The 13,543-nt window shown below is 36.2% G+C and overlaps 1 protein-coding gene across 6 annotated transcripts in view; it reads right to left on the bottom strand.

The window, feature by feature from the left end:
- Positions 1-13,543, bottom strand: part of ATP13A3 (ATPase 13A3) — a 100,944-nt gene that overhangs the window by 26,112 nt on the left and 61,289 nt on the right. For all 6 annotated transcript variants that reach the window (XM_023514837.1, XM_023514836.1, XM_003792690.3 and 3 more), the window contains 12 exons: positions 10,914-11,030; positions 10,041-10,058; positions 9,792-9,945; positions 9,577-9,697; positions 6,853-6,977; positions 4,526-4,701; positions 3,976-4,098; positions 3,818-3,897; positions 3,189-3,231; positions 2,989-3,098; positions 2,350-2,446; positions 1,400-1,472 (listed from right to left, as the gene is read on the bottom strand). In XM_023514837.1, the coding sequence (XP_023370605.1) occupies positions 1,400-1,472; positions 2,350-2,446; positions 2,989-3,098; positions 3,189-3,231; positions 3,818-3,897; positions 3,976-4,098; positions 4,526-4,701; positions 6,853-6,977; positions 9,577-9,697; positions 9,792-9,945; positions 10,041-10,058; positions 10,914-11,030 (1,237 nt within the window). The remainder of the gene's footprint in view (positions 1-1,399; positions 1,473-2,349; positions 2,447-2,988; positions 3,099-3,188; positions 3,232-3,817; positions 3,898-3,975; positions 4,099-4,525; positions 4,702-6,852; positions 6,978-9,576; positions 9,698-9,791; positions 9,946-10,040; positions 10,059-10,913; positions 11,031-13,543) is intronic.

Below are 13,543 nucleotides of genomic sequence, written 5' to 3'. Positions count from 1 at the left end.
CCCAGGGGGATAGCTTGAGACTCCGTCTCCAAAAAAAAAAAAAAAGTACACCAGTCTGGTGACAGGTACATTAAAATTCCTTGCTTCGGCACTGTATGACTCATCCATGTAACAAAAAACACTTAAAATACATAATTTCTTCCTCTTAGGAAGACAGTTAACACTTTGAAGCAATATAAACATAGCAGAAACATTATAAGAAAAAGGCTTCAATCACTATTAAGGTGGTGTCCTCCAAGTTTTCCACTGTGAAGTTTTCTATTTTTCCTTTGTAATTAATAACTTGTAAAAGATACTTTGAGACAGTGTAAAAACTCAGCTTATCAAACTTTCATTCACTACTTTTGTCATTTACTAAAGACTGTCAAACTATGTAGTTCTCAAACAGAAATGATTTTGCCCCCCCCCCACCCCCCGGGAACATTTGGCAATGTCTGGAGCTATTTTGGGTTATCACAATTTGGAGAGTGTTACTGGCATCTAGTAGGAAGGGGGCCAGAGATGCTGCTAAGCAACCTGCAATGCGGAGCCAGCTTCCACAACAAAGATGAGCTGCCCAGCGTGTCAGTAAGATCAGGGTCTCACCACAGTCTGAGTTTAACATTCCTTCTATACTTATGATTAGCATTTTATCGGAAGAGCTCTTCTTCCTCTGTTATTTATTTATTTATAGAAGGATATGTGAATTTTTATTTTATTCTTGGGTCATACCCCATTATCATTATTTTGATGTTAATAACCCCAATACTACAAGTTTGCCTCCCTATGATGCAACGAGAAGAACACTCTATCCCTTCTGTGATAGTCCCACCAAAAATCCACAGCCTGACTTTAATTAAAGTCAGAAAAATCCATATTAACTGGCCTATACTGATTCATAAATGTTAATGTCAAGATGCCCCCCAAAAAAGAAAAGTAAGGGATTGTTCCAAATTTAAAAAACTAAGGAGACATGGTACCAAATGAAATTTGTACACCTAGATTATCCTGCTTCTAATCTAGGAGACCAGGAAAAAAATACATATAAAAAATAAAGGACATTATTGGAACGAGTGACAAAACCTGGAAACTCTGGATGAGATAATATTGTATAAATGTTAAATTTCCTGATCTTGATAACTGTAAGAGAATGGCTTTGTATTTACGAAATATACACTAAAATTATCAGAGGCAAAGGGCCACTATGACTCAATATTTATTCTCAAATACTATTTTAGGAAAAAAATAGAGACAGAATAATAAAACAAGTAGAGAAAAATATGAACTGGTAGTAAGAATAAATTTACAAGGAATCCAGAAAATATGAGCTGTTACAACTGTCAACATAAATTTACCAAAGTTTAACTGTCACATCAGAATTTCATAAACTTTAAAATCAGTAACAAAGCAAATTACTCACTTGTAAATACCACCACCAAAATGATTGCCAGATCAATGAAGAGAAACTGGAAGTCTCCAAGGTTACTTAAGATCTATAAAAGTAATTTTAAAACATAATTAGTTTTCAGGTACTATTTTTACAGTGCTATCCCCAGGTTTTTTTTTTCTATCCCAATTATAACTTCAAAATGACACATGGACCTGCTTAAAATTTGAATGCATTTGTCTTTGAAATCCATTGAACATAACATATTTTTAAACATTAATCTATTAGCATAAATGGCATTTCCTTAAAATTCATTCCAAAAAAAACTTTAAACAGTTTTCTGGCAAAAAGAAAACAAATAATTTACTCAGAATACTTCAGCTTGCTGATTATCATCTTGAAAATCCCTTAACATACACCCTTTTTCATTCTTTCTGATACTTTTTACTAATGGCAAAAAGGGATAGTTTCACAAAGACTCTTTGGGATGCCACCAATGTCCATTTAGAGAAAAATCTATAATGAGAACACTTCAATTGTAAAGTCCCGAAGAGTACCCATGCACAACACTGTTGAGTTCTTTTTCTAAATGCACAAAGTCTATAAACTATTGCTGAAACAACTTTTTTCATTCTGGCTGTTTCCCATTAATGTACGGCAAAACTAACTACAGTTCTGAAATATGCCACAGCTGGACATTTTAAAGGGTTCTAAGAAAGATGTCCAATCTATACCAAAGGCAGAAAAGAATACAATCATCATTTATTCACAAGGCTTCAGCCACAGTTGTTAGTCTTACAAAAAGTCATTCCAGATTAGTGAAATTTTTGATCTACTACTCAAACTACAGTATACTAAAGGTAAATTTACAGATATAACTTACATAACTTCCATTTCAATGGATGCATTCAAAATCAAACATCTATCTTAATTTAATGATCTTAATATCAAGTGCCATCCCAGTGCACAATGTTAATACTCACGGAATACAAAAGAGTAACACTGAAGTACTGGATAATGCTGTATAGTGCCATAAATTTAAACACACAGAAGGAAGTTATTAAAGCAGCACGGCCTTCCCTGTGAGAAGAAATGTTGCTATGTCAATAAAAGCATTTTAAACTCTTCCTCCAAACCACAACTATTCACAGCTATGACAAATTGCTTGTGCACCAAAAGAAGCCAGTCAAAGCAGAACTGGAAGGAGTAGCAATCGGTTACTAGTAAGTTATAGTTTAAATGTGCTAATATGCCACTAAAACAAATTCACATTACTTTTTCTGATAATTTTCCCCTCTATATTATTTTTCTTTCCTTTTTTTAAGAGACAGAGTCTCACTTTGTCACCCTCGGTAGAGTGCCGTGGCATCACAGCTCACAGAGACCTCCAGCTCTTGGGTTTAGGCGATTCTCTTGCCTCAGCCTCCCGAGCTGGGACTACAGGTGCCCACCACAATACCCAGCTATTTTTTTGTTGTTGCAGTTTGTCCGGGGCTGGGTTTGAACCTGCCACCCTCGGTATATAGGGCCAGCGCCCTAGTCACTGAGCCACAGGCACCGCCCTCCCCTCTATATAATTAAAGCAAGATAACAAAGAGATAAAAATTTTCAGTTTATATTACCTGATAAGGTTTGGCACACAGGAAATACTAGGAGTTTTAGAGGTAAAGGGAGATGCCACTGAAGCCTCAAGCTCTGATAAGGAAATGCCTCCATGTGCTCTCTTTAAAGCCTAATAATTTCAAGAAAACTAGTTAAGTATTGTGAACATAATTAAGCTAGAATAAAAGTTACTAAAGTAAATTGCAAAAACTATACTTACACCACAATCATTTGCACCATCACCACACATCCCAACAAAATAGCTAGGAAACAAAACAATTTTAAGATTTTAATTAGTTCCTTAAATACATAACATTTAGCTTATTAAGATTTCATATTACACAGAGCTAATAGACTTTCATTACAATAACCACAGGCACATTACTCTGCAAACAGCACTAGTCTACAAGTAAAAAATACTTGGATTTGTGTCTTATTTCTGGCATAATATAGGCAAATCATTTGTGTCTCAATTTCCTAATCTTTAGCACAAAGGGCTTGTGTTTATGATATAGTCTTTGGTATACTTACTTTTGAAGTTACCAGAAAAGATTTCTCCCTCTAGAACCTGAAGTATAACTGTTAACTACAACTATATAATCATTTTTATCAAGATAGAGCTCCTGAATGAATGAATGAACTCCACCTCCTAGCTATTACTTGGAGAAAAAATGGTAGATATTAAGCTTTAGAAAAGTAAACAAGCACATAAACTTCTTTTCAAGAGGCACTTAAAAGTTTCACCTACCTCATAGTTGACAACCATATACATGTACAAAATACCACTTTTCTGGGATTGAAAATGAAACTAATTCATCAAAATAAAAACAAAAATCCACCAATACATACTCAACATTTTGCAATGCTTCTACCAATTGTGTCTTCTGATCAGGTGCCATACGAGCAAACACTGTGCCATGCAACATCAACTGGAAAAAAAAATTATTTTTTAAATACTTGCTCACAGCATAGTCAAGTGAACACATATATAAATCCAAATCATTTACCTTAGGAACAAGGTCTTGAAAATGCTCCAGTATCACAGAAAATGATTTTCCATTCATTGCAAAATGATAACGAGTCATCTGAAGATCCTCTAAACTATCATGGACCAATTTAATTGGAATAGCCTGGGTGCATGAGACATTCAGAACATTATTTAGGCATCCAAACCAAACAACACAATTCTATTTTAAATATATTTGTTCCAAACTTTAAGAATATTAAATATCAGCTTCAATTTGAAATGATTCATGAATATTATGGACCACCAGCATCAATTATTGCTAATTACTTTAAAAACTGGATGAATATTTGGGAGATAAATATTGGAGAACCATTTAGACTACGGTTCTCAATTTTGGCTAACTATCAAGATTTACACATTGAGATCCCTGGGTCTATCCAAGTCCTAATGAATCATAATCTGAGTGAGTTAGTTCAGGCCTCCATTTTCATTTAGTTTTTGTTTTATTGTGTTTTAAGGTGCTACTTTTTAGTTTTTTAGACGAAATGCAAACAAGCAAGCTTCAAAGTGAAGAATTCATTACAAATTACCTCTGAGTTAATTGCTGATGAATTACTGCACTGTGTTAGGGAGTCTGCATAATGCCAGTTTATCTTGGCAACTTTCCCATCCTTTGGAGGTAATGCTTCAGCAATAATAACCTTATCCTGAGGTAGAATCATCCCACAGTCTCTAGCCACAGAGACAGCAGTCAACATGTTGTCACCTAATTTTCAAAATATTATAAGGCATTAAAATTAAAATGGAAACATAAATGTATCAAACAAATGCTGAGAATCTCCTATAGTCCCAGTGACTGAACGGAGCAGACGTATAATTTATGGTCTTTACTCTTAGAATCTAGAAGTAGCAAAATCTGCGCATACTTCAAATAATCCAATTATGTATATGCTAAGTAGACAAAACATTCTCACACACAATTTTTAAAGCCAAATACAATTTTCAATCCTTTCTAGTCATGCACTCTTTATACCCACATAATATGACAGAGAGCTACATACAGAGTAGGTGCTCAATAAATATTTGCTGAGATAACTTAGAAGTGAGGGACTGGTAGTCTGTACAAAAACTCTACACAATATCACAGAAAAGGATGGATTACAAAAACAAGATTACATAAAACAAAAAAGTAAGAAAAATAATGAGAACAGGTCTAACAACAAGAAGAAAGAGACATAACTTCTCATTCTTTTTTTTTTTTTTTGCAGTTTTTGGACAGTGCTGGGTTTGAACCTGCCACCTCCAGCATATGGGGCCAGTGCCCTACTCCTTTGAGCCACAGGCACCACCCCAACTTCTCATTCTTGAGAAAGAAAACTGAAGAGAAGCAAAGGCAAGATATTAAAGGAGAGAAGCAGATAAGGGTTTGGGGATCCCACGTCTACCAGAACCATGATATTTCTTTTCCAAACTATCACACACTATTTTCAAGGGCATCTTCCTATGACCCTGAGACACAAAGACATTCTGGCAAAGAAAAAGAAAGAAGAGATGAAAAGTGCTTTGATCAATGAGACTTTAGAACTAAGAATTACTGGGATCCAAATGGACTCAGTTGCCTTGAACTATCTTGTAAGAAGTATGCTATGACATGGATCTCAGAAATTTAAAACATAAAATGGGGGGGCGGGGGCATGGTTCCTACAGCTCAGTGGGCAGAGCGCTGGCCCCATATACCAAGGGTGGTGGGTTTGAGTTTGGCCCCAGCCAAACTCCTACAACAACAACAAAAGTAGCTGGGTGTTATAGCGGGCTCCTGTAGTCCCAGCTACTTGGGAAAGCCCAGGTTGCTGTGAGCTGTGACGCCATAGCACTCTACTGAGGGTGGTAAAGTGAGACTCTGTCTCTAAAAAAAAAAACATAAAAACATACACAGCCTTTTCCCACGTAAGTTTAACTGAACATGTTAAGTGCCATAAAGTAAATATCTTAAATCTGATTATTTCCTACTGAAAAAACCTCCAAAGCTACCGCAATTTTACACAGCTAAGGAATAAGAGTTATCTAATATTATCAACTAGTAATACCAGAAGAATCATTCAGACGTACTAGTCAAAAAATAAACCAAAAAAGGGGCTCTTTTCACTATTATGAATTTAAGTTGGTATAAAATACATTATTTTACATATAAAATCTCAATTCTAGACTCGGCACCTGTGGCTCAAGCGGCTAAGGCACCAGCCACATACACCTGAGCTGGCGGGTTCAAATCTAGCCCGGACCCGCCAGAAACAACTGACGGCTGCAACCAAAAAGTAGCTGGGCATTGTGGCAGGGGCCTGTAGTCCCAGCTACTTTAGAGGCTGAGGCAGGAAAATCACTTGAGCCTAGGAGTTGGAGGTTGCTGTGAGCTGTAATGCCACAGTACTCTGCCCAGGGTGAAAGCTTGAGGCTCTGTCTCAAAAAAAAAAAAAAAAAGTCAATTCTAACAAATATCTATTAATCATTTTCTATGCACTCAGTAGTTCTAAAAATGATAGAGGGCCCAAAATGAATATACCTAACCATCAAGAATCTTATATGCTTGCAGAGAAAGCAAATCTATAATTAACTAACTCCCCAAAAAGGCATAGTAAGTGCTATAAGAAATACATGAATAAAAGAGATAACAGAAAGTATAGTGTACCCTTTACTATTTTACTATACTTTCTATAAATAGAATTTGCTAGCCCTCAAAAAGAATATTGTGAAGTTATCTCATACCTTAGGAAAATATCTGGAGCTAAAATCAGACAACTTAGGACAAAGCCACTATATAATATGCTTTTGTAACTAACTGATCATTCTTCAATAATATATAACCTGAACTCTAAAAGTCATGCTCAATTTTTTTCTGTGTTCCTTTATAAAGTCTAACCTGTGACCATGACAGTGCGAATGTTGGCTTTATGCAAATCTTCAAGTACTGCAGGGGTTTCTTGCTTTAATTTGTTCTGCATTACAATTAATCCCATAAAATCCATGTTGTTTTCAATGGTTTCTCTGCAGAAAAAGAAGTTTTAACATAATGGCTTAGTCAAGAGAATTATTGTTCCCTTTGTGCTGATTTAGCAATTTCAAAATCTATAAATTATAAATTGAAACGTTTTCTATGCTGAATAAACCATATGTGTATTTATGAGTTCAATATTTTACAAAAGTTTAATCTGAAAAAGCAATTCCCAAAAAATATTTTTCAAATTAAATTTTAAACTTTGAAATGTGAAATATGAAAATCATTTGGAAATATATATCTTTTTAAAACACTACTACTAAAGAATATTCACTTTATATTCTATCCAAAATAAGTAAGCATAAATTTATTCTTTATTATCCCCCTACAACAGATCCTAAGTTAAATGTTAAAAGAAAAGAAACAAACTGTACCATGAGCACATTTGATAGGGGTTTAGTGGATTCATTAACAAGTCTTTGATCAATTCTATAAAATAAATCTGGATGCTGGATGTGATACAAGAATCATTAGTAGTCCAATGAGATCTACTCAGGACCCAGAGATGGGTCTTTGAAAATATTAGTAATTAATATAATCATCAAGATACTATTCTTCAAATAAGTATCCACAATATGGGGTGCGCCTGTGGCTCAAGGAGTAGGGTGCCGGCCCCACATACCAGAGGTGGAGGGTTCAAACTCGGCCCCAGCCAAAAAAAAAAAAAAAAAATATCCACAACATACCACACACTGTGCCAGTGGAAGGTCAAAGATGAAAAGGCATAATCTCTACTCAAGACCATTTTGTGCCAACAGAGAAATGCAAATCAGAGATACATACAAAATAATACATGTATCTATGTGATAATAAAGTCTGTTCAGTGATACAGCTGCATTCATAAAATCTCACCATAGAAAATTATATCATAGTCTTTTTTTTTTTTTAATGGGAAAAGGGGGCTTGAGGTGAGGGACCAGAATTTCAGACTTGCAATAACTAAGTGATTTTTTGACATGCTCTCACTGTGATGCCCTTGGTCCAGTGCTGTGGTGTCATAGCTCACAGCAATCTCAAACTCCCTGGCTCAAGTGATTCTCTGGTCTCAGCCTCCCGAGCTGCTGGGACTACAGGCACCTGCCACAGTGCCTGGCTATTTTTAGAGATGGGGTCTCGCTCTTGCTCAGGCTGGTCTCAAATTCCTGAGCTCAAGCAATCTGCCCATCTCAGCCTCCCAAAGTACTGGATTACAGGTGCAAGCCATTGCACCTGGCCCCAAGTGATTTTTCCATACAAAAATTCTACAAAAAGTGCTTAAAGTACATACCTATGAAACCTAAACATCCATGAAGTAAGTAATACATTTACTTGGGTATTAAAAATATCAAAGAATTGTTGAGAAAAATCAATATACATAATATGGATGGTAGTAATAGGAGAAAAAAAGCCTTGAAACGCAAAATTGCATTTCAAAGCACAAAGTTTCACCAATGTGAAACTACTATGTCAAAAGCACAGAGCCACTTTCCTTTATGATAAAGGCATAAGTTTCTGGCTTCAGTTGGTTTCTTAACTCTCCTATGAATAATACAGCTTATGGAAGTTTTGCCCTCTAATTAATGAATATACCAATATTTGAGATATGAAGACTAAAGCTAAGAAAAATGCTAAAAGCCCATTCCCACAGGGTAGAATGCTAGCACAGAGGTGGTTTCAGCTGAAAGATGAAAAAGAAGGGAAAAGAGAGAGATGAAAGTTGACAGCAAGAGACAGTATATTCTGGGCAGAAGGAACAGCCTATCCAAAGATAAAAAGAAGGTCTGAAACACGACAGGGTATGAACTAAAGGCAATTCAGTGAGTCTTTAAGGGGGAAAATGGCAAAAGGAGAAGTTATACAGAAGAGACTAACATACCCTTTGGAGGAATTAAGAGATATCATATATTCATATCAACCAGACAGAGGTCTTTTTAGTTCTAAAGATTTGGAGTATGACGACCACCACCTCCAAATAGGCAAAATTAGCAGGACAACAATGGCTATTCCTTTCTGGTATAAAATGTGAGGTATAACATTATAATTCTCTAAACAAAAATGCTATCCTCAAAGACCGGCAATGATCTCAGGTGCTCTATCTAAGTGACAGTAGAAATGACAACCTGGAATGTGAGGCCCATATTTATACATGGTTGGAAAGATGACACTGGAAATACCGTGTCTGCTGTGATTCATGACACTCTGACCAAGCTAGTACTTGGGTCCAAAGACTGGGCAAAGGTGAGAAGTCACTTAGAGAAAATAAACTTCTGTACAATTATATTTACTATTCCTAGAATGTGCCTGTCACACAGTAGGCACTCAATAATATTTAACTAATGAATTAAAAATAGTTCCAAAGAGTTCTAAGGAAAAACAATGTATAATAATATAAGCAAACGCAGGTAAATAGTCAATATAGAAAAACAGGAAATCAGTGGAAAAAAATGTATTCTTACCATAATCACCTAAAACGATACTGTATTTTTATATTTGCATACATTCAATAAATATTTAATAAGTGCCCATCTGGGTGCAAGTTATCGTGCATGACTTATATAAACAAACAATGCATCCAGGAAAAACCATAGCAAAGCTGCTCATCAATCTCACCTGCTAACATTTTGTACTTTATGCCACGTCAATTTTGATTCCAATTTTCTGTGTGCAAGAGCTATCACACGGAAGCCTTGTTTAGTGAAATCTTCCAAAACTTTTTCAAAGTCAACAGGAACTTTTAAAAGAAAAAGTAAATTTCATTGTTACAACTGCTAATACAAGCTTATGCAAATACCAGGATCTTATCCAAAGCATAGTTATTTCCTTACCTGTTTCAGGTTTACAAAGACTGGCAACGACTTCAGGAGCTCCTTTCATGTAGGCATCCATTTTCTTATCCCCTAGCACCCTTGCAACCACACTCATACGTTGCAAAGCAGAAGAAAATGGGAACTGGCGAACAATTCCTATCTCATAAATAGCCTATATAATTTCAAAAGATGCATAAAGCCTTTGTCATTCTTTCAGAATAAAAATAAAAAATGTACTCATGAAACAAGTAAATATTCTTCACTTACTGGAAGTTCAAACAGCTCCTAAAAAAAAAAAAAAACAAGAATACAGAAATAATACAGATTAAATCTATTAACATATTCAAGTTAGAAAAAATGTGCTAAGCATCTGCTCAGCCTTATCTGGAAAAAAAGTCAGGCTTCAATGGTCTTTCTATTCTACCTCACATTTTTAAAAAGTATGTTCTTAAATTTTTTTTTTTTTTTTGAGACAGAGCCTCAAGCTGTCACCCTGGGTAGAGTGCCGAGGCATCACAGCTCACAGCAACCTCCAACTCCTGGGCTCAAGTGATTCTCCTGCCTCCGCCTCCCAAGTAGCTGGGACTACGGGTGCCCACCACAATGTGTGGCTATTTTTTGTTTGCAGCCGTCATTGTTGTTTGAGGGAGCTGGGCTGGATTCGAACCTGCCAGCTCAGGTGTATGTGGCTGGTGCCTCAGCCACTTGAGCCACAGGTGCCGAGCTGTTCTTAAATATTTTAAAATACTCTATCCTGAAAATAAATTTGCTATCCTGAAAATATAAGTACCAAAATAAACTAAGGAAAAATATATTTTTAAAATTCACCTAAAAATAAACCATTCTAAAAAAAATATAAACCATTCTTCTTATGAAATTCTGGGAATTTAGATGCTATTTAAAAGGATTTATCACAAGATACTAAGAAAAAAAACTTGGGATACTAGGAATTAAATCTCAACATTTTTATAAAGAATGCCTGCAATACACCAGGGGTGTAATTATTGATCAATGTAGTTAAAATATTCATATCTACATATGACTCAAATAAATCTCATGTGACTCCCTCTTCTAGTAACATTTCAAAATAAGATTTAAAGTAAGCAACAACAGTATTATCCAGCTTAAGTGATTTCATACCATTTCTTGGTCTCCTGCAGGTGTAGATTCAGGAAGCAGTTGTTTGGGAGGACGAACCACAGTGGGCATGATTCGATTATGAAGTGCTGTTTCTTCTTCAGTTGCTTCTTCCAGAATCTGAAAGGAAAATATTTAACACCTTGCTTTACAAAATTCAACTCACTTGTTTCACATTTAAATGCAACGTTATGGCCATTTTCAGTGAATTTAAAAAAAAAAAAATTCTGTCCACGGAAAAAAAAAAATTCTGTCCACGGAACAAACGAGCACTTCTAGATTACCACAAAATATAAACAAAGCTGGCTGGATGCCCAGCAACCCAGGGAAAAGAAGACACATTAGACCTTACAACCAGAAGAAAGAAATAGAGACAAACTTCTCTCACTTCATTCCGACAAGCTGTTGGATTTAGACACTAGCTCTGGGAAAAGAAAAAAAAAAAAAAAAGCAGAAGCTTACTGCAGTTCTAAAAACTCTTAGTCTAATCATCTATGGATGCCTTTCTGCTAACAGGAGAGAATTCAAGAGTATATGGAGATAAAGCACGGTTAGAAGAACCATGGGTTGAGAATAGGCTAAAGTGAAAAGATGTGAGTTTAGAATTTCAGCTTGAACACTTCTGGTTAAGCTACCATGAGGAATGCTACAAAAGTTTTGAGATACACAAGATTTAAGAAACGTAAAATGACTTTGATTACTATACTTTTTCAACATAATTGCCATGACATAATATGCACTTTTGCATTCTTGTAAACCATTTTAGGAAACACTCTTTGCACTTCTTTTCTTCAAGTGTAAGCTCACTTTCATAGGTGTGAAGAGCTTCTTCAGGTCTGGAGCATCTTCTGCCACACATTCGGTTTTTTACTATAGGGAACAGAAAATAATCACCTGAGGACGAGTGGATGAGTCTTAAGTTTAACCTCTGAACTCCGGCAACTGAATGGTGATGTTGGCTGTGAGGGCAGATGATTGTCATAGTGCAAGATGGGTCCCCCAGTCTTGCCTCTATTCTTGAAGCTTCCTAAACATTTTTGGTAGACATACTGTTCTGTACCACTAAGCAGAAAGAGCTCTTCCTTCCTTCACAGGAACACTGACATGACTGCTTTTGGAGAAGAATATTGCCATCATTTTCTTTCTGACACTTCAGGGCCTCTTCTCTTTTGTTGGTGGATTTTCATGGGGAAAAAAATCCACACTGTCAACTGACACTTTTTCTCTGGATCAGACTGGTAAATCAAGGTTTCATGACCAATAATATGTCAGAAACGCAACTTGACTTGCCTCTGTTCATCAGTGTGAACAGCATTTCTTCATATCGTCCAACATGGAATTTGCTTTTGCTCATCTGTCAAAGTGTGAGGCACCCACTGGAATGAAATTTTCTTGACTCAAAGATAATTGTGCAGAATTTTGGACACTGCCAGTACTCTAATCTGTGGTGCCACTTCAGTGTCCTTAAATGTCACTCCATTGTTTTTGCAAACCATTTTTTTCCACAGTGGAAATGTTTTCCTCAGTCACTTCAGTCATGGGATGCCTGTTCCTCTCATCTTTCAATAAAGTTTGGCTTCTTCTGAATTCTTGAAACTACAGAAAAATCACTGCACAGGAAAGAGAAAGGTCCCTGTTGCAAATGCTCAAGGCTTTGAGAATTGTTTAACCCACTTTTAAAATCACAGAAAATCATCTTGCAAAAGTGCTCTCTTCCCAGCTCTACAGCTGACGCCAACTTGAGTGCCACATGGACAGAAACAAATAAATGAGGCCTTCCCAGCAACACTGATCAGCCAAGCAAGTTGAAACTTGCACGGGTTAATCAGAAAGGATGCTACTGTTGACCATATTTCTTAGCAGTGAAATAATGGACCATAACACAATCTGTCTCAAAACTTTTTAGTGACCTTCATATACTATCCTAACCCTTTGAAATTTACTTCAAAAACATTTGGGGGGTGAGAAAAATTCAAACAAAAACCTATATTAAACACACACACACCAGAAACAATAAATTGACTATAGAACTAGAGAAATGAGAAAATGACAGGGAGAACTATGAACAATTAGCCAATTTTATACAATTCTAAAATGCATTCTTTTTTCACATTTTAACATCTCTAAAATTGAGATGCATCTATTATATGACATCAATCACACTGGGTAACAGTTATGACTAGTTATGTGAAACTATTCCACTGATAAATAAGATCTGATAAGATCAAGCATCAAAGCATCTCATGAACAATAAAATATGCCATTATACAAATTCATTTATTTAACCAATTTCTTAAAAGATCCACAAAGACAGGCCAGGCGCAGCTCACACCTGTAATATTAGCACTCTGGGAGGCTGAGGCAGGTGGATTGCTTGAGCTCACGAGTTTGAGACCAGCCTGAGCAAAAAGCAAGACCCTGTCTCTATTAAAAACAGAAAAACTGAAGCAAGAGGATTGCTTGAGCCCAAGAATTGGAGGTTGCTATGAGCTGTGACACCATGGCACTCTACTCAAAGTGACAGCTTGAGATTCTGTCTTAAAAAAAAATCAATCGGCTCAGCGCCTATGGCTCAAGTGGCTAAGGCGCCAGCCACATACACCCAAGGTGGCGGGTTCAAATCCCCAGCCCGG

This window comes from Otolemur garnettii, unplaced genomic scaffold (genome assembly GCF_000181295.1).
Source record: "Otolemur garnettii isolate 467f Iridium unplaced genomic scaffold, OtoGar3 scaffold00060, whole genome shotgun sequence".
NCBI lineage: Eukaryota > Metazoa > Chordata > Mammalia > Primates > Galagidae > Otolemur > Otolemur garnettii.
Note: the sequence above shows the minus strand (reverse complement) of the source record. Positions and strands in the feature narration are given on the sequence as shown.